Source organism: Elephantulus edwardii, unplaced genomic scaffold (assembly GCF_000299155.1).
Source record: "Elephantulus edwardii isolate Elephantulus edwardi_28Jun2011 unplaced genomic scaffold, EleEdw1.0 scaffold00182, whole genome shotgun sequence".
Lineage (NCBI taxonomy): Eukaryota > Metazoa > Chordata > Mammalia > Macroscelidea > Macroscelididae > Elephantulus > Elephantulus edwardii.
In genome coordinates this window covers 60,025-80,431 of record NW_006399932.1, presented here as the reverse complement: position 1 = coordinate 80,431, position 20,407 = coordinate 60,025, and the positions used below count along the sequence as shown (strand labels likewise).

Here is a 20,407-nt window from a genome sequence, read left to right as displayed (position 1 = left end):
CTCTAGATCCGGAAAGCACCTGGAAGGGGAAAAACGGCCGCTAGAGGGCGCCCAGGGGCGCGCCAGGGCTGGGGGCGGGGCGAAGAGCCGAACCGGCGAGAGGCCGCCCGGTGAAGGAAGCGCGCCTTCCGCCACTGGGCGGAGCCTTTCACTCCTACTTCCGGTCCCGCTTCGTTTAGTGCCTAGTTGCTGACCTCCGGGGCTGGCTCTCTCTTAAATTTCTAACAGTCTCTCTTCTCCTCCTCCCGCCACGCCGAAGCGCACCGCCCGCGCACAGGGATGCATTGTGCCACGGTCACGGTTGCCGTCACAGGCACTCTTAACCCCACCCCCGGCCCACCCCCGCCACTTCTCTCCGCGCATCCGCACCTGCCCGCAAGCTCCCCGGGGCCGCAGGTGCGGTCCTCAGCCCGGTTCTACGCCCCGCGGAGGCCTGTCATCTCAGGGGAGGGGAAGGGAGGCGAGGTCACGAGGCTCTTCCAGTCTGATGTCCCAGGTGCATCGAGTTTTCATGTCACCGCCCCGCAGGGTGGTTGTCCCCGGGGGTTCGGCCCCACCTCTGGGGCCTGAGGGCATCCTCTGCTTTCATCCGATTTCCAGCCACGTACAGGGGAGAGAGAAAACTCTCACCCTACCTTCTGGACCCTGAAATCTTCGTTGCGATCCAGCCCCTCTACTGTGGGACTCTGGTTCACAGTCCCACAACCGTTTAGAAGTGTAACTCTTGATTGTATTGGACGACCTTGTTCAACCGTAGTAGGAGAAGTGGGGCAAGAAAGCCGAATGGGTTTGTGTTTTTTTTTTAAATAATGTACAGGTATAAATGAGACATTTGGAAGCAGGAGTGGCATCCATTTCTCAAACAACATGCCTCCGGAAACTCTATGAACTTTGATAAATGTCAATAGTTTGTAGAGGGATTTCAGGCCTTTTGTTCATAGGGTCGCTATGAGTCGTGCTGGAAGGCAGTCAGCAATATATGAGACAAGAAAGGAACTCTGGTGGCCCAGTGGTAAGGAGTTGCGCTCAGAAATCAAAGTCAGCAGGTTCAAAACCACCAGCTGCCCCTCGGCCAGGCAAAGATGGGAACCCTGCCATTTACAGTCTCCAAAAACCCGCTGGAGGGTCAGCTATGCTGCACTGAGTGAACATTGCAGCTGCACACAGATAGCATCTATCTCCCTGCTCCCCAGGGAAGGTCATTGTGGTCCTAAATTGCTTTACTCTGGGACCAAGTGTAACCTCCTTTTCTTTTCCAGATCTGTGCGTTTTTAGTTAGAAGGCATGGAAGTCATTCATGGCAGGACCTGCCAGTGCAGGGAGCTTGAGGGAGACGACCTCCTATCAGACACCTATTGCTCTAACGAAATACACACACCGCTACAAACACCTGTCCGCACTACGGCCTCAGATGACAGGTAAAAACCAGAGAAGCAGCAAGGGGGGAAAAAATTATCAGTGTTTTTGTAAGCCAGGTTCCCCATTTATTGTTATGGGGCTCTTTTAAGTTTATCATAGCGTAAAACAACGATGAGTTTTAACTCGACGTGTCCACAGCTATTAAGACCTTAGATATATAATGGTATGTACTGTAAAAAAGGTAGCTATTAAATACTGAAACTTTAGAATGGTCAGTTATTTCATTTGGAAATTAATCTATTTTATTAAAAATTTTATATATGTACATATATAGAGAACACTGATTCAGTGATTCCAAATCATCTCCTAATACTATCTTCTTAAAAATAATGACTAATCCCAAAATCTGTTGCTCATAGCTACTTTGCAAATTTGTTGCAGTTTAGAATTCTCTGCAATACACTGTTTATAGGTTATAATTATCATTACATTTAACAAAAAATGGCACATAATTACTGTGTCAGTTCCTTTCCAAGGCCTGTGTATGTTGTAATTACTTCCTTACAATCACCCCATGAAAGGAGTACTATTATTGACCTACATGTGAGGTAACAGAGAAAGTGATTTGCCAAGATGTTAGTACCAACTTTATTTACTTGAATAATTTTTACAGGGGGTGGAGGGGTAATCTCAAAATTCCTGGACAGTGGGAAGAAGAGTTGTATGGGTCTTTCCCTTATTTTTTTAAATTTCACTTGGGCAGATCTTTCATTTAAGAATTATTTCTTTCTTTAAAGAATCCATAGGAAGTCACCTAGCCTCAGTATAGCGAAATACTGTCAAAATGGGACATCATTACCACCTAGGCAGTCTGTTCCTTTTTTTAATGCTTCTAATTTGTTAGGTAATTTTCTTTCTAGTGGTGACATTTTTTCTTCTCATATTTTGACTTGCAGATCTTAACTCTTCTCTCATAAACTATACAAATTAAAAATTATTGTCTAGCCCACATTAGCTGTCTTTCAAGTATTTAAAAATTCTTTTGGCTACAGGGTTCTCTTTGCCAAATTAAACATCACTGATTCTCACAAACCTTTCTTTTATTGCAGTTAAAGCGTCTGCCAATTTGATCAAACTTAAGTGGATTTACTTTATATAAAATGTGTTTTTCTAGAATAAACTAATTGATGATCCTTAACATTTCTTTTAAAACCATATATTTCCATAAAGAAAACAAACCCCCCATTTTTCCAACACAAAAAAAACCCGACAAACTGAATTTAAAGCCCAAGGAAGTAAAGTCCTTTGCCTGCTTTATCCACACCTACTTTCTTAACATTTGTGTGTGTGTGTATATCCTCTTCAGCATTTTGTATTCCTGGGTTGTTGGGGTTATTTTGGTTTGGGGTTTTTTTTAATCTAAAGATTATAGCATATGTATTTTTTGGCAAATTTCTTTTCCATTTCATGAAAAAGGTTGTGTTTTATGTTGGAGAGGAAGCCATCTCAGCTCACCTCTATTCCTGAATCAGCTCTTGCTGCATCTATTCCTCTACTGTCCCTTGAGTCCCAACAGTGACTTAGCCCAGAATGTCTGAAAATGTGTACCCAGATTCTATTAGGTAAGATTTCTCTAGATTCAGAGGAAACCCTTCTCAGGTCATGTGTCAGACTTTTCAGATAGAAGGCTGCCCTGACTCTGGAGCAGCATTGGGTTTTGTGTTTGACCAAAAGCAAATGCTGAGCTCCCAATTTGAATTTCTACCCACCTTTCTTCACCCCCAGGGGTCAGAGCACATTCCTGAGTATCTCAGAATGAAAATTATATGGTTCAGCCCCTTAGGAGCAAGCGAGGCAATCTCCTCCTGTGAGATTTACAGCCTGGGAAACACAGGGCAGTGTCAGCTGTGAGTCTGTTCTGACTTGATGGTTTTGAAGGTTTTTGTTGGTTTGGGGGTTTGTTTTGTTGCTTTTTGAGGGTTGTTTGTGGTGTGTGTTTTTTTAACCTTGGAGATAGTTCTGGCCTTTCTCCCATCTCTCTCTGCAAATTCTGAGCTGGGCCAGGTCATCTGAGCCTGCTGGTTCCCCAGAGGCAGCTCATGTCAGTGAAGGACATGTGATGCTAGACCTGAGACAAGTGTCTGAGAATAAACATTATTCTGTGCACAATATTACATTCATTGCATTACTAACCCAGCCACAACTGATGTTAATGTTTGTCATTAGTGTTAAATAGACTGAGTTCATCATGAATTTGGGATCTTTTTCTTACAGCTGTTCACTTGTTTCCTCGAATCCCTTAATCTGCTTTGATTTTCTTACATTTGTCAGCAGTAAGCTTTGTGTCTTGATTTGATTGGGCTGGCTCAACAGCTAATCTTCCCTTTCAATCTCTTAAAATTTTGATCTCTGAAGTAAATGATGATGAAATTGAAAAGAATGTTACTACAGATTTTCAACCTCTTTTAGAACATCAAGTCCATGAAAATACAAAAGAAAGTATACCAACCCCATGATTCCCAAAGAATCTTCTAAATTGACTGGGCTAGTTTACAACCATTGAAGGTTCTAAATGGCACCTATCCTTACTGGTATTTTTTTTCTTCTGTTTTGGGGGTTTTTTTTAAATTAATTTTAATGAATGTTTATAGAGATTATGGATTTCCATACATTCATTGTTGCATTTTTCTCCCTGCCCACCCCTTCCCATAGTTCACTCTTCTCTTTGAAAAGCAAAAGAAAAATTATTTCACTGGTGTAAAATTTCCCCCCCTCCCCCGCCCTGAGTACACTCCACTGTGCAACCTTCATTCTGGACTCTTGTCATAACCATAATACCCAATCATATATCGCTTTCAAACAGTTCTCTTCCTCATCTGTTTCAATGCAATATACATAATTTATGCAATTTTTCTCAGTCTCATCCCAACCCTGATGTCAGTCCTGTTCTACAATAGTGGCACCATGCAGAATATCCTCCAAGGTTACCCATTTTGAATAATTGCATGAGTTTCTTGTTTGGTATATTTTTATTTTAGCCATTCTCTTAGGTATAAAATATAGCTCCTTGAGCATCTTCTCATGTCCTTGTTTGGCTATTTGTATTTCCTGTTTTGTAATATATCCATTTATTGTCTTTTTGCTGTTAATTTGTGGGAGTTCTTTGTGTATTCTGGCACTAAGATCTAGCTCTGTGTTGTACTTACTTATTGTTATGTAACAAATTACTGCCAGAACAAAGCAGGTATAAAGCAAAAACCACCCTCTATGGGGTTTCTAAGACAGACAATGGTGAAGCTGGATCTTTAGTACTGGGTCTTAGCACAGGCCTATTAATTGAGAGATATCCATATTTGTCCCCAATCCCAAGAAAGGTAACCCAGTAGAATGTGGAAAATATCAAACAATATCATTAATATCTCATGCAAGCAAAATATTGTTGAAGACCATTTAAAAATGGCCAGCACAGTATATTGACAGTAACACAACCAAAAGTTCAAGAAGGGATTAGAAGAGGCTGCAGCACCAAGGATACCATTGCTGATGTCAAATGGATCCTGGCTGAAAGTAAAGAATATCTATTTGTATTTTATTGACAATGCAAAAGCATTTGAATGTGTGGATCATAATAAATTATGGCTAACACAGAGGAGAATGGGAATCCCACAACGCTCGGTTGTTCTAACTGCTAATAGGAAATCTATTATCTAGACCAAGAAGCTGTTGTCCAAACAGTAGGGGAACACTGCATGGTTTAAACTCAGGAAGAGTGTGTGTCAGGACTGTATCCTTTCCCTATACTTATTCAAGCTGTATGCTAAGCAAGTAATTTGTGAAGCCAGACTCTGAAGAAGAACATGGCATCAGGACTGGAAAAAGACTCATCAACAACCTGTGCCATGCAAATGACACAACTTTGCTTGCTGAAAATGAGGATATGAAATGCTTACTGGAAAAGATCAAGGACCATAGTTTTAGGTATGAATTACATTTCAACATCAAGAAAACAAAGGTACTCACCACAGGACCAACAGTCAGCATTATGATAGATAGAAAAAAGAGCAAAGCTGTGAATGATTTCATCTTGCTTGGGTCAACAATACACTTGGTAGGAGCAGTCAGGAAATCAGTAGACATATTGCATTGAGGAAGTCCGCTGTCAGAGACCTCTCCAAAATGCTAAAGAGGTGTGCCTGATTCAGGCCTTGGTTTTCCCAATTACCTGCTATGCATCAGAGGGCTGGATAATGAATAAGGATGACAGAAGAATTGATGCTTTTGAGTTGTGGTGCGGGAGAAGAATACTGAATATCCTATGGAGTGCCAAGCAAACCCCCCCCGCCCCAATAGATATGTCTTGAAAAAAGTGCAGCCACAGTGCTCCTTGGTGGCAAGAATAATGAGGCTTTGTCTTTCATACTTTAGACATGTAACTAGGTGAGGCTATTCTTGGAAAGGGACACCATGCTTGGAAAGGTGGAGGGTCAGCAGAGGGGAGGAAAACCCTCAATGAGATGGATTGACATGGTTACACAGAGCTCCTGGAACTCCGATCAGATGCTATTAAAGCAAACGGGTGAACCAACAGCTTTTCCTGGTTTCCTAGGGCAACAGAGCAGGATTTCCAGATATTATTTGCTTGGCTGAATATTACTGCTGCTTATTCAAAAGCAAAAAATACTAGAACAGTGATCCTTTGCCTTTTTGTTTGCTTTGGCACCAAATTATTGTTTGCCTGTGACTCTGTGGTAACAGAGTCTACTGTACCTGTAGCTACTGCACAGAATAGCGAGACTTTGTACAGCTTTCTAAGATCTCTCTATGATGCTACTTGTTTCTCTTCTATTGCTCAGATAGCACCATGTTTCAGAATCACTATCCTAGAGAACAGTTTATGCACCCCCTGGACTATGTCCTGTATTCACAATCCATTCTACCATATATGTTCTGTTTCTCTCAACCAGATGTCTGTTTGTCCACCAACCCAATGTTTCACATTCAGTGTATTTTTTTTAAATAGTGACACTTTATTTCGTTGTTGTTGTGTGCCATCGAGTCAGAGCCAACTGGCACAGGAGGAGACTGCCTGTCCTTCTCCAGGGATTGCTGCAGTGCAGCTTCTTGCCACTATGTCACCAGAGCTCCCTGAACACCATTCTTTTGAACTAAAATCAAACCAGGTCATACTGAGTAACTCTAATTCATGGCCACCTCCTGTGTGTTAAAGTGGAAATTAGTTCAATAGCTGATTTCTCAGAAATAGATCAGCAACTCTTTCTACCAAAGTGCTGATGGGTTGAACTAAAACTTTCAACCTTCTGGTTAGCAGTTGAGGATACTAACCATTTATATCATCCAGGGACTCACACTCTTTTATCCACCAACTGCACCAGATTGTACCTCAGAATGCAATAAAAACCTACTTAACTAATAACATTTTGGGGGGAACTTTTGGCTTTGTTTCCAATTTCAGGCTCTAACAAAAGGATATAAAAACAATATTGCAATTGATAGCATTGCAGAAACCTTTCCAAGTATGTCTACTTGCATGTTCAACTTCAATATACCCCTCACAAGAAGCCCTGGTTTGTGTTTTTCAGATATAGACTTAAGTTCCGGATGATACTCTTTGGCATGGGTTAGGTCTCATAGTAGGAAAGTGATGTGGCACCTGTTACGTGCCATACATTCTACAAGGTGAAGGGGAAATGAGAAAACAGAGCCATCCACCATACCTTGAAAGCACAGACTCAGCCGTAGACAAGAAAGCTGTGGTAAGGTCTGTGTGAAGGACACCATCTGAGGGCAGAGAAGCCTTCTTAAGGGAGAGGGCTGAAGCTTGACTTTGAGTTTGTACTTCAGTAGACATTAAGGCTCTGCCAGTGTCAATGAGTGAGAGATTATAGGCACGCAGAGAAAGAAAGATGAGAAGCAGTGAGGAGTGGAGGAAGTTACAGGAGGACTGTCCTTTCAGGTGTTTCATTTCATCCTTCCTTCATCCTCAGTCACTCTTTCCAGGTAGGTGGGAGGGTGCTGCGGTAGAACACCCTGAATACCAGGAGGTGTTCCCTCTGTATTACTTTCCCCCATTCAACATTTTTCCAGATGTTCTTAGAATATGTCTTCACAAGTCAGCTTTGCACTATGTCAGGCGTTGTTGATGGTCATGGCTCAAAGCTGTGAGCACCGTGACTCCAAAGTCCATCATGACCAAAAGAGATAGGAACCAAACAAGTGACTAGAAAGGACCCAGGAATCCCAATTCTTTTGATTAAATGCCTCATTAACTTTCTACCTTTAAGAAGAAAGCTGTAGACAGAGAACACCTGGGAAATCATCCGTTTATTCCATGAGAAGTCCTCTCTTCATGCACGATCATAGAAGGAGGCTATAGTTCAAGTGAAGGTGAAGGGTTGTTGGAGAATTACTGGAATGGGTCGATAAGCAAACATCTTGAACTTAAGCCCTGATGAACTGATCACTTTTGCTCTCATTTCCAGATGTTTGGTTTCGCTGTTGTTCTTTTTTTTATTATTAAATTTTATTAGTTTTAATGAACATTTACAGGGATTTTGGGTTTTCATTCCTTCATTGCTGCACCATTCTCTCTACCCTCCTCCCCAGTTCGTTCTTCTTCCCCCCCCCATGTCTGTTTTAATTGTCCAATTGCCACAGTGCTTGTCAAAACATTCAGTGTATTTTAAATGCACATCTTGTAGACCACCCCAAATGTGCTGAATCAACATCTCTGGAATAGAGGCCTAGGAGTCTGCATTTTAATAGTTTTCACCAGTTCACACAAAGTTTGATAACTGCTGTGGTAAACCTTTCTTCAAGGCAAGGACTGTCTATTTATTTTTATTTCTTATATATTAAATTGAATGGTCTGACTTCCTGTCTGGGCCACTTTAACAAGCATATGGGGTCACACGCTTATTAGAAGGCTTCTTTTACTCTACTCACTAAACACACCTTGTACAGTGTCAGTGTTTCCCCTGTCAATGATCATATCACTGACACAATTCACTGTTGCCATATTTCCTTTGGAAACTGGTTTACGGAGACTTTTCTGCTGTTACTGGAAATGACTAGGGGAGGGAAAACCACTTCAGACTGGTTTACACACAGAGGTTATTTCTTGGCTCATGTAAGTAAAAATTTCAGCATTAGAACTGATTTGAGCCACCAGTCACATGATGGCATCTTTAGCTCTCAGGTCTCCTTCCCTTTGTGTTGACTTGACAGCTTTCCATGCCCCAGAGAAATGGGAAATGGAAAGAAAAGCTCCAGAGAAGACTTCCACTGGCTTATCTTGGCATATTTGCCCTTCCCTGTAACATTCACTAGAGGCTGGGAATGAAGGCTTTGACTGGCCATGGGTCCACCTGGGGATTCAGCTGCAACCAGAACATAGGGGTGAGGCAGGAATTATTCTCTACAGAGAAGATGGTGCCGCTCTGTTAGCCCAAAGGGTTTTCAAGCAGACAGAATTGACAGATGGTCTACTTCCATCTGATCTTCCATCAAGACCTTCCATCTTGATATCTGTTTTCATTAGATTTTCCATTGCCATATATGATTGAATTCACTGTGCCCTAGAAAGTACTCATCTGATTTCTGTAACTGAAATTTGGATCCTCTACTGAGTCCTATTATTGGTTAGTGATTGATTAGTGATTAAAACTCTTTAATCAGTATAGAATTTAAGAACAGTGCTTTTATGGCAGAGTGTAATATCAACATATGTAAGTCAGCCACACTTTCTAATATAACAAAGAAAACTCTGAAAATGAAATAAGGGAAACAATATTATTTATAATAGTTACACAAAAGATGAAATATTTAGAGATAAATCCAACTAGAGATAGAAAAGACCTATACAAAGAATTAGAAAAAAAACAAACCAACCCTCTGGTGGCGCAGTCAGCAGTAAGTTGCATTGCTCACCCAAAGGCTGTGTATCTCTAGAGGTCTGACCTCTTTACAAGAAGCTGGAAGCTATAGAAAGAGAAGTCTCCCCAAGTGAACTGCTCAGGGAACTGTCAGCAGGGAGTCCGAGGTCACTTTTTCATGGCTCACTACTGAGATTTGCTCTTCCAGACCAGGCTCAAAGCCCAGCACTCTAGCTTTTAGAGATTTGGGGGAAAACCAAAAAAAACAACCATCTCTCCTAGGTTTTAGGGATAATCATTCAAAATTATAAAAATAACCATGATAATCCTGGCATGACTAAGTAGTTCTCAGCAATTTAACCTTCTAAACATCAGTATACTTAAAGGATACTTTGTAGAGAAATGTATTTTGCACCAAATTGGAAATTTAACACCAATGTTAAGTGGTATCTTTGCATCATTCTTCTGATTTTTCTGTTTTGTGTGTGTTTGTTTTTCATTCTAGAATGGGCAATACTAACAAGCTCTATTGTTACTCAGCAGACAGGGTACATCAAAATCCCCGAGCTTTATAAAAGTACAGGCTTCTAGCCTCTGCCCCTAAACTATTTAACTCAATAGGTCTGAGGTGAAGCGAGGCAATATCTATGTCCTAAAAGTTTTTTCAGCTTATTTTGGGACTGAAAGGTTCAGTGGGAATAGCAGAAGGAACTGGAAACAGTAAAAATGGGATTATGGCTGTGGTTTAACTATTGATCAAAGGCATGCTAATCTTTATCATCCAGTTATTCACTTGTATGTTTTGGAACAATTAGAGTAATTTCTATTTGATAAAATCTTACTTCATCTTCTTTAAAAACATTAAATAAATGAATGGGTAGTATTATTTTCTATTTTTCAATAATGGCATGGACAGCTATTTTAAGTCATCACAGGATTCCTATCTGTTTTCCATTCAGCTAACATCTCCTTATCTCTAGCAAGGTTTAGAATTCATTAGGCAAACAAACATTAATTTAGGAAGTGTATTGAGAATGGCTTAGGATTTTATTACAGGTTCCCTTTTATTTCTGGAGTCACTCTGTTGCTTTCTAATTCTTGAATATTAACTCACCATCAACTAAAAAAATGTTACAGCTACATTTTCCTTTAAGCGTACCTTTTAGTACTTAGTGGCTAAATTCAGCCTTTGAGTTTGTGATTTGATGTTTGAAATTCTGTAAAACAGCATTAAAATAAGATACTGGTTTACCTATACAGAGTTTTACTCAAAAGTAGGTAAACAATTAGTGCTGGTACATAAGTTATTATTCCCTTCTTTATGGAATGTATTTTATGTATGTTTTAAAAATATTTTAATATAATTAAACTAATATAAAATTAAAATTTTCTTTTAAAAATTAATTTAAAAAGAATTACCTTTTATTTATTAGTAGCTAAAATTTACCAAACATAAAATAAATTTTTCAGTGGAAAAAATATTTTGTAATAGTTACTTTAATTGGTTACTTCTAGAAAATGCCATTGGCATTAAAGGTAAGGGGGGAAATATGAGATTCTAAATAAGTTAAAAAGGAATATGACTTATTTATGCTTTGCCTTTTATTTTAAATGGTTTCCTGCAACTTAACTAGCTTTAGATGGATATGAACCTAAATGATTGATTAACATTTTCTACTGGCTCATCTTCCTGGGACAATGTAATATATAGGGGTCAGATATTGAGAAATTGACTCATTTACGAGTTAAATGTAACTTATCCAAACTTAGATATTAAAGCTTAGGTTGTCATTAATCAAGTGTATTTAAATATTTCTCACTTGTCATGCCTTCCAAACCATGTCTATAAGTCATGTAGTCACAGAGTTACTGGGGGCTGTAAATGTCTAGAAGTTGAGCCTCCTTTCTCAAATAGCACCCCAAGGCAGTGGTTACCTCTTGGTTAGCTAGTGTACCAGCAACTTTTTTCTACAAAAATTCAATAGTAAATATTTTAGGCTTATGGACTCTAAAAATTGTTTCACTCTACCATTGTAGGTTGTTGTTGTTAGCTGCCATCAAATCAAGTATGACTTAAAGTGACCCAGTGAACAACAGACCTGAACCTTGCCCTATCTGGTGCCATCCTCATCATCTCTGACACACTTGAGCCCATTGCTACAGGCACCATGTGACTTCTTATTGAGGATCTTCCTTTGTTTTGCTCACCCTCCACCTTTCCAAGTATGATATCCTTTTCCAAGGAATAGCCTTCACTAGCAACATGTCTAGAGTTTGTGAGTTGAAGCTTTGTCTTCCTTGCTTTCAAGGAGCATTCTGGCTGCTCTTTCTCTAAGACATATTTGTTTGTTCTTTTGCCAGTCCGTGGGATATTCAGACTCTTCTCCAATACCACAGTAAAGGCATCAATTCTTCTTCTATCATCCTAGCAAGGAATGAAGAAACCATGGCCTAAATCAAGCACACCTTAGTCTTCAAACTTAATCTCTATTCCTCAGTATTTTGGAAACGTCCCTGACAGCAAACTTGCTCAATGGAATTAATATGTCTTCTGATCTCCTGAGTGCTGATTCCAAAGGTGTTGATTATTGATCTAAGATGAAATAATTGACAGTTTCACTCTTCTCACCATGTCTCCTCATGTTGCTTTATCAGTCTGGGGACCACTGTAGGAGAGAGTTCTAATCACAATGTCTGTAGAGAGTTGCATTACTAACCTAAAGGCTGTGCCTCTGCAGTTTGAATCCATCAGCGATTCCATGGGGGAAAGATGGATAAGCTCCTCTTATGAATTTTACAGCATCGGAAACCCAACTGTGAGTCAGTTCTGATTTGATGGCAGTGAAAGATCATTGTAGGATGAAAGTAGCCGTTGACCATAAATATATCAATGGTTTTGGTTACATTCCAGTTTCTAAAAACAAACATTAGATTAGATTTTAGCCATAAGTTAAATAGGAACTATAGTTTTCCCATTCTTAATCTATGACTTTATGTGAAGTTTCTTTTTTATTTTTTAACAGTTCCATTTTCTGGATGAAATCTTTTCATTCAGAAAATATTTACAGGGGGATTCTATTCAAGCAAGCTCTGCTCTGCTACAAAACGGAAGTCCCTACCTCTGTCTCTGTCTCTGTCTCTGTCTCTGTCTCTGTCTCTGTCTCTGTCTCTGTCTCTATCTCCAGACTCCTCTCCCTTGCTTCTGACTCACTCCCTCTGATACAGCCCGTTAAGTTGCTATTTTCCTCTTTTGCTTTGCATATAACCACAGCTCTTGTCTATTCCTCAAATTCCTGCATTCTATATCAACTCTCAAATATTTCTTTAGCCCTTAAATTCCACTCAAATCTTTATTTCATGCCCTGTAGAAATCCAAAACCTTCCCCAGAGTTTATGCAAATTCACAAGATGTGAATGGGAGACAGCTTTAAAGTCACTTCTGAATTGAGTTCCTGATTCTGTGGACTACTACACTGACCTGAAGTGAAACTCAGAATTGCCTCAATGTCTTCCAGAGACCTTGCCCACATAGAACATTTGTAAGCCACATAAATCACTCAAAAGTTGGGGGCCAGAAAAAGTCACTTTATATCATGCTGCTGCTGTTGTTAATGTGCCATTGAGTCGCCTGTGACTCATAGTGCCCCCATGTACAACAGCTCTGAATCTTGCTCTATCTGGAGCCAATTTCATGTCTCTGGCACACCTACTCCCATTACCCCAGTCACTGAGTCAATCCATCTCATCCAGGGTCTTTCTCTCTTGTGCTGTCCCTACACCCTTCTAAGTAAGCATGATGTCCCCCCTCAAAAACTGGTCCCTCCTTGGCTACAAGCTCAAAGTATGTCAGATGGAGCTTCAAAAGCCTTGCCTCCAAGGAGCAGCCTATTTGCACCTTCTCCAGAATGGAACTGTTTGTTCAATACTCTTCTCCAGCACTACAACTCAAAGGCATCAATTCTTCTTCTGTCATCCTTCATCAGATGCATACCCTTAATTCTAACCCTCTGGTAAAACCTCAGCTTCTGTATTCTTCAGTTCTTTAACCCACTTGTCATCAGAGATTTCTGGCTGGCTTGTCACCTAATGAAGTCCTTACCTCCCACTATGTTACTGGCTTCTCATTTTAATCCCTTTTCCTCCTCTGTATCTCAACAATGAAAACAAAATTGCTTTCACTGCAGAGCAGTTTAGGAAGTTCTGGTGGTAAAGTTTACAGGGAGCTGTGCTGCTTACCCAAAGGTTACACCTCTCTAGCAGTTCAAATCCACCAGAGGCTCCAGGGGAGAAAGATGGGCAATCTCCTCTTACGTGATTTACTCAGAAATCAAATGAAGGGTGAGCTGTGAGTCAGTTCTGACTCAACACCAATGAGTAGTGAGAGAACAGGTTAGTTCAGAGTGGACTAGGATACCTTTTTGGAGACTCCAATTCTACCAAGATCCATGCCTTTGTGGTCTCCTTCCAAGTGGCTTAGCAAAATGTTTTATTAAACAAAAAATAGCTCCTTCCTTAAGAGAAATATTAGAGCCAATATTATAGACAAGTTTTCATTGCATAACCTTTCCCATCTTTAGGCCTTTTTCATGGTACTCTCCTTGCCTCCCTTTTCTTCCTAGATAACTCCTACTAATTTGTTAGAACTCTTCTTCACTCGGATTCCTCTAAGAACTCTTCCTCCAGAGAGGATTCCTGTCTATTCTGCCAGGTTCTGAGGGAACTAGTTCAGGACCACTTAAATTCAAGGTCAAGACATGCAAACTTGGGCAAAGCACCAATCTTCTGACAGAACACCAATCTTTAATGTCAGAGTATAGCGTTTTGGTGGATGGACTTATTGTGCAGATGGTGACCTTTAGCTTTACACTTAAGCTTGAACTTTTACTTGGCTCCCCTTAACTCTGCAAGACTCTTAAAACAAGTGTTTATTTCCCAAAATTGGCACTACTGTAAGGGTAAAGATGGCCTGTCTGCTTTCCCACTGCTGTAGTTGTGGTTAGGAGCTGTGACAAATAGTGACCCCAGGTATGATGGACACCCTGCTCCATCAGTCACCACCCTCACTATCTCTGCTTTGTTGCAGTCACTCTTAGTCCATCTCAAGGGTCTTTCTCCCTCTCACTGACCCTCCGCCTTCCCCAGCATGATATCTTTATCCACAGATTGGCCCCTACAGGTAACGTGCCCAAAATAATGTGAACAAAGCCTCACCATCTTACTGCTTTTAAGGAGCATGCTGGCCACACTTTCTTTTTTCTTTTTTTTTTGGCCACACTTTCCAAGACAGTTTTGCCTGTCCTTTTGACAGTCCATATATGCTCACAATATTCTTCACCAACACCTCAATTCTTTAGTCTTCCTCTCTAAATTTATTTTTCCTCTTGTTTCCTTCTTTTTTTGTTATTTTAGCAATTAGTGATTTGTTTGGGGTGTTTTTGGTGAGAAAAATTTCTATTTAGAATTAGCCCGCTGGACTCAGTTTAGATGATCCCAATTTTGTTGGCAACATCCAAAGCATCATAGTCAGGAGCAAGTCGAACATAGGCCTTCTTCTCTCCATCAGGCCTAATCAAAGTGTTGACCTTAGCCACATCAATGTCATAGAGCTTCATTACAGTTTGTTTAATTTGGTGCTTGTTGGCCTTGACATCCACAGTGAACACAAGTGTGTTGTTATCTTCTAGAGTCTTCATGGCTGACTGATCAGGGGAAATTTGATGATGGCTTAGTGGTCAAGCTTGTTTCTCTTGGGGGCGCTCTTCCAGGGGTATTTGGGCTGCTTTCGGAATCTTAGCATCTTAGGCCACCAAAAGGTGGGTGACATGTGGATCTTCTTTTTTTTTTGGCTGTGGATGCCCTTCAGGACTGCTTTCTTGGCCTTTAATACCTTTGCTTCAGCTTCAGTTTTGGGAGGAGTAGGGGCTTCCTTCTTCGCTTTCTTTTTTTTTTTTTTATTATTAAATTTTATTAATTTTAATGAACATTTACAGGGATTTGGTTTTCATTCCTTCATTGCTGCACCATTCTCTCTACCCTCCTCCCCAGTTTGTTCTCCTTCCCCCGCCATCCGAATGTCTGTTTTAATTGTCCTGTTGCCACAGTGCTTGTCAAAGTCAGTTCTGATTAATCTCCTTTGTCAGTGTGTCCTTTGCCATTCCCTGTCACTCCTCCCTGAGAGAGACTTCACCCTGATCCATAAGGAAAAGGGGATGGCGTATTCTCTTAGCTACTTCCTGCTGAAAAGGGACGCTGTGGGTTTCAGGGTGAAGATCTTCTCTCACTACTCTAAAGGGCCCCTTTGGTAGGGTCCTTCTTCGCTTTCAACACCATCTTCGTAGAAAGGCGCAATTAGTGGTTTTTAAGATGTTTTTCTTTTCTTTCTCAACATTTTTTTAGTATTTTCAAAAGGAAGGTTGCTGCAGATAACCTGGCCGTGAAAAAGGTAATTTAACTCTTTCCTGATTAGGGAGCAGACCTTTTGTCAGATATATTCTGTTTTGAGAGATATTTTCCCTAGCCAGGGACTTTCATTCCAGTGGACACAAATCCTTGCTCATTCACTCAGCATACAGTCATTCAGATTCTGTGGAGCACTTTGTATGTGTCAGGCACCGAGATGAGGCACTGTTACCAGAATAAACAAGGGAGGGCCCTGCTTTTCACTTCCTTATTAAAACCAGAGGAAATAATCTCCACTATTTAGTTTCAAGATAAAGCTAAACCCTACCTGCCAACTGAGCAAAGGCCCATTTCTCCACTCTGAATAAGACAAGAGACTACTGGAGACCTAATTTCTGGGGAAGGTAATTTCAATAGGGTATTGCTTCTAAACTTTTACAGTGCCTAAGAATCACCTGGGGGACTAGTTAACTAGTTAAAATAGATTAGTGCCCCTTACCACCATAGTACACAGCCCCCCACCCCCCAAAAAATTCTGATTCTAGATCTAAGGTGGAACCTGTGAATTTTAATTTCTTTTTTTTTTTTTGGCTTTCGTCCAATGTGGGGTTTTTTTAAAATTATTAATTTCAATGAAAATTTACAGAGACTTTGGATTTCCATTCATTCATTGTTGTTGCACTTTTCTCCCCTCCCAACCCTGCTCCCCCCACCCGGTACACTACCCTCTGGGAAAAGTAAAAGAAAAATTCTTTCATTGTTTCATAATCCCTCCCCACAGGTCCACTCCACTATACAGCCTTCCCTCTGGACTCCCGTCATGTCAAAAATACCTAATAATTTTTCCTTTTAAACAGTTTTCTCCCTCATCTCTTTCAATGCAGTATACATTATTGAACCCATCCTTCTCAGTCTCCTCCCAACCCCGAGGTCAGTCCTGCTTTACAACAGTGGCACCATACAGTATTTGTCCTTTTGTGACTGAGATATTTCACTCAGCATAATGTCCTCCAGGGTCACCCATTTTGAATAATATTGCATAAGTTCTTTGTTTTTCAATGCAGCATAGTATTCCATTGTGTGAATATACCACAGCTTCTCTATCCAGTTGTTTGTTGATGGGCACTTAGGTTGTTTCCAACTCCTTGCTATTGTGAACAAAGCCACAATACACATGGGTGTGCATATATCTGCTTGGATGTCAGTTATTGTCTCTTTGGGGTATATTCCCAGTAGTGGAATTGCTGGTCAAACGGTATCTCTATTTGCAACTTTTTGAGAAAGCGCCATACCACCTTCCATAGTGGTTACACCATGAATTTTAATTTCTAACAAGCTCCAAAGAGATGTTGATGCTACTCGATGCTATGAACTAACCACACTTTGAGAACCATTGTTTCAGAAATTCTAGATAGAACTTAGGTTCAATTCATTTCTGTTCTACTATGTTGTTGTTATTAAGTGCTATAAAATCGACTGTGACTCAAACTTTGCCTTATCTTGTGTCATCTTCATCATCCTTGATATGCTCAAGCCCATTGTCACAAGTCACTGTGTTGCTCCATTGTGTTGCGATCTCCCTCTCTTTGTTGTCTTTTTGCAAGGACCTGCTACTCCTAACAACATGCTCAAAGTACATGAAACAAAAAAATAAACACCAACAAACAAGTACCTGAGACAAAGTTTCACCATCCTTGCTTCTGAGGAGTACCCTGAGTTACACCTTCTCCACAACATATTTGGTTGTTCTTTTGGCAGTCCATAGGATATTCAGTACTCTTCTCCAACACCACAGCTCAAAGGCATTGATTATTCTTCTCCCATTCTTGTCACTGTCCAACTTTTTCAGATGCGTAAGATGAATTGAAAAGACTGTGGCTTAAATCAAATGTACTTTAAACTAAGACTTTGTTGCCTTGGAGAGGTCCTTGACAGCAGATTTTCCCAGTGAAACATGTCTTTTGATCTCTTGAGTGTTGGTACCAATTGTTTGATTGTAGATTCAAGCAATATTAAATCATTGACAATTTCAATCTTTACTCCATCTTTCACAATGTTGTCTATTGTCCCAGTGGTGAGGATTTTTGTTTTCTTGATTTTGAGATGTAATACATATTGAAGGCTATAGTCTTTGGTCTTCTGCATTAGAATTTCATGTCCTGTGCACACCCATGTTTATCGTGGCTTTGTTCACAATATCAAGGAGTTGGAAACAACCTAAGTGTCCATCAACAAACAACCAGATAGTGAAGCTGTGGTATATTCACACAATGGAATACTATGCTGCATTGTAAAACAAGGAACTCATGCAATATGATTCAAAATGGGTGACCCTGGAGGACATTATGCTGAGTGAAGTATCTCAGTCACAAAAGGACAAATACTGCATGGTGCCACTGTTGTAAAACAGGACAGGTTGGGGAGAGACGGAGAAAGATGGGTTAAATAATGTATACTGTATTGAAAGAGATGAGGGAGAAAACTCTTTAAAAGGGATATGTAATTAGGTATTTTTGTCATGACGGGAATCCAGAGGGAAGGCTATATAGTGGAATGGACTTGAGGGGAGGGATTATAAAACAATGAAAGGATTTTTCTTTTACTTTTCCAAGAGGGTAGTGTACTGGGGGGAGGGGAGGGAGAAAAGTGCAACAATGAATGGATGGAAATCCAAAGCTCTGTAAATTTTCATTGAAATTGATAATATTTTTTTTTATAAAAAGAATTTCATGTCCTCACTTTCAGCAAGGTTGTGTCATCTTTATAACACAGGTTTTTATGAGTCTTCCTCTGATCTTGCTGCCATATTCCTCTTTCAGCCTCTCAAATGATTTGCTTGACATAGAGATTGAAATATCTATGGAGAAAGTATAGTCCTGACGCATATTTTTTTCTATTTTAAATTATGCAGTGTTCTCTTGCTCTGTTAGGACAGCAGCTTGTTGGCAGGTTTCTTAATTGTTTTTAGCTCTACTATACTCTTTTAAAAAGAAAAATTGATAGACCTTCAATAATTTAATTTTTTCAAAGGCCTCATGTAGCCAGTATATATCATGATCTACCCTATATTGAGAATTCTGTGTTTTCACAATGATCTAAAAATAATTATGAAGCTGGAGAAATTTTAGCTCTTTTTGAAACTGTCTTAGCAATTTCTCTTTCCCTCCACCCAGGTATCAGGAATTAAGAGAGTCAATCCAACAATGTAGGCTTCCCTGGGGTGCTGATAAGGAATATGGTGGGATAATGCCTATTTCACTCCCTGAGGAACACAAAAAAAAGTGTGAATCTTCTTGTATCATGAGCAAAGGACATCAGCATTATGGATATGGTGGAGAAATCTGGACAAGGTAAGTAAGCTTTATACCACTTATATTTAGAAGGGTTTTTATTATCTGCTTTTCTTATGTCATTGTGAGTCTTTTGTTAGGTTAAATATGCCTCTAAACTTATTTATTTTAGGAAAAGATGTTTTAAAATGAGTAAAAATATTAACTGTGGACTTCAGGTAATAATAACATATCAGTATCAGCTCTGTGCTAAGAGAAAAGACTCCAGGTTGAAAAATGTTCTATAGAGAAACTTCTATTAAGCCTTAAACAGGACAACAACAATCATATAGATGAGAGCCTTCAGACAGTCATCTAGATAATGGAGCATGTATCCATTTCAGAGACTGATGGAATCTACTGACTAATGGTATATAATAGAGAACAAAGGAAATTGTGACATGATTGGTGACAGATCAATTCATCATTGTCAAATGTTGACTGCGTAAGCTGGGGAAGCCCCATGATACATACATAATTGCTAGTTAAAACGTTTACAGGAAAAAAAAAATGTTTACAGGATTGTATATTTTCATTACATAATTAAAACTCTGACCTTGGTGTGAGCATTTCTGCATGCTAGTTAATCTGCTCTTCCTAATGGCACACTGCTTCTCCCTGGGCTTGCCCAGGACTGTCTAAACTTGGCCACATTGGCAGTTTAATGGCCAGCAAACATTGAGGAAGTACCATAAAGAACACAAATGTTGTCGAGATTCAGCATGGTGTTTAGGCTCCCACTGAAGACTACAGTCTTCCACAAACCAAGCCATTTGTAACTTTTGATATGTAGCAGTTCATTAATTTTTTTGAATGTGTATTCATGAATTTTAAGAACTTACATTAAAGCAAGATGCTAATAATGGGATAAATAGTGCATAAGGGACTTGTTTTTAGGTCCCCTCAAGTCAACTTCAACTCACAGAACAGAACAAAACAATGCTTGGTTCTGTGCTATCCTCACAATCTCTACTTGCTTAAGGCCATGGTTGGAGCCTTTGTGTCACTTCTTGAGGATCTTCCACTCCTTCATGGACTCTCTATTTCTCCAGGAACAAAGTACTATTCCAGGGACTAGCCACTCCTGAGAACATGTCCAAAGTACGTGAGAAGTTGTCTCACTCTCCTTGCATCTGAGAAACAGTCTTCCTTCACTTCTTCCAAGACAAATTTGTTGTTTTGGCAAACAGAGTCTTTTATATAGTCAGTATTCTTCACCAACACCACTATTCAAAGGATTCAGTTCTTCGTTGATCTTCCTCATTCATTGTCCAAATTTTACATTCATCTGAAGCAATTGAAAATATCATGACTGAGTTACCTTTTTTTATTTTAAACTTTTTTTATTATTATTAATTGTAATGAAAATTTACAGACTTTGGATTTTCATTCATTCATTGTTGCACTTTTCTCCCTGCCCACCCCTCC

General features: G+C 39.8%; 1 protein-coding gene across 1 annotated transcript in view; it reads left to right on the top strand.

Moving 5' to 3' along the window:
* Window positions 1-1,284: 1,284 nt before the first annotated feature.
* The window catches only part of LOC102872229 (chromosome unknown open reading frame, human C7orf31), a 67,787-nt gene continuing 48,664 nt past the window's right edge, over window positions 1,285-20,407 (top strand). Inside the window, exons 1-2 of the mRNA XM_006896100.1 lie at window positions 1,285-1,418; window positions 18,824-19,000. Of these exons, the coding sequence (XP_006896162.1) occupies window positions 1,285-1,418; window positions 18,824-19,000 (311 nt within the window). The remainder of the gene's footprint in view (window positions 1,419-18,823; window positions 19,001-20,407) is intronic.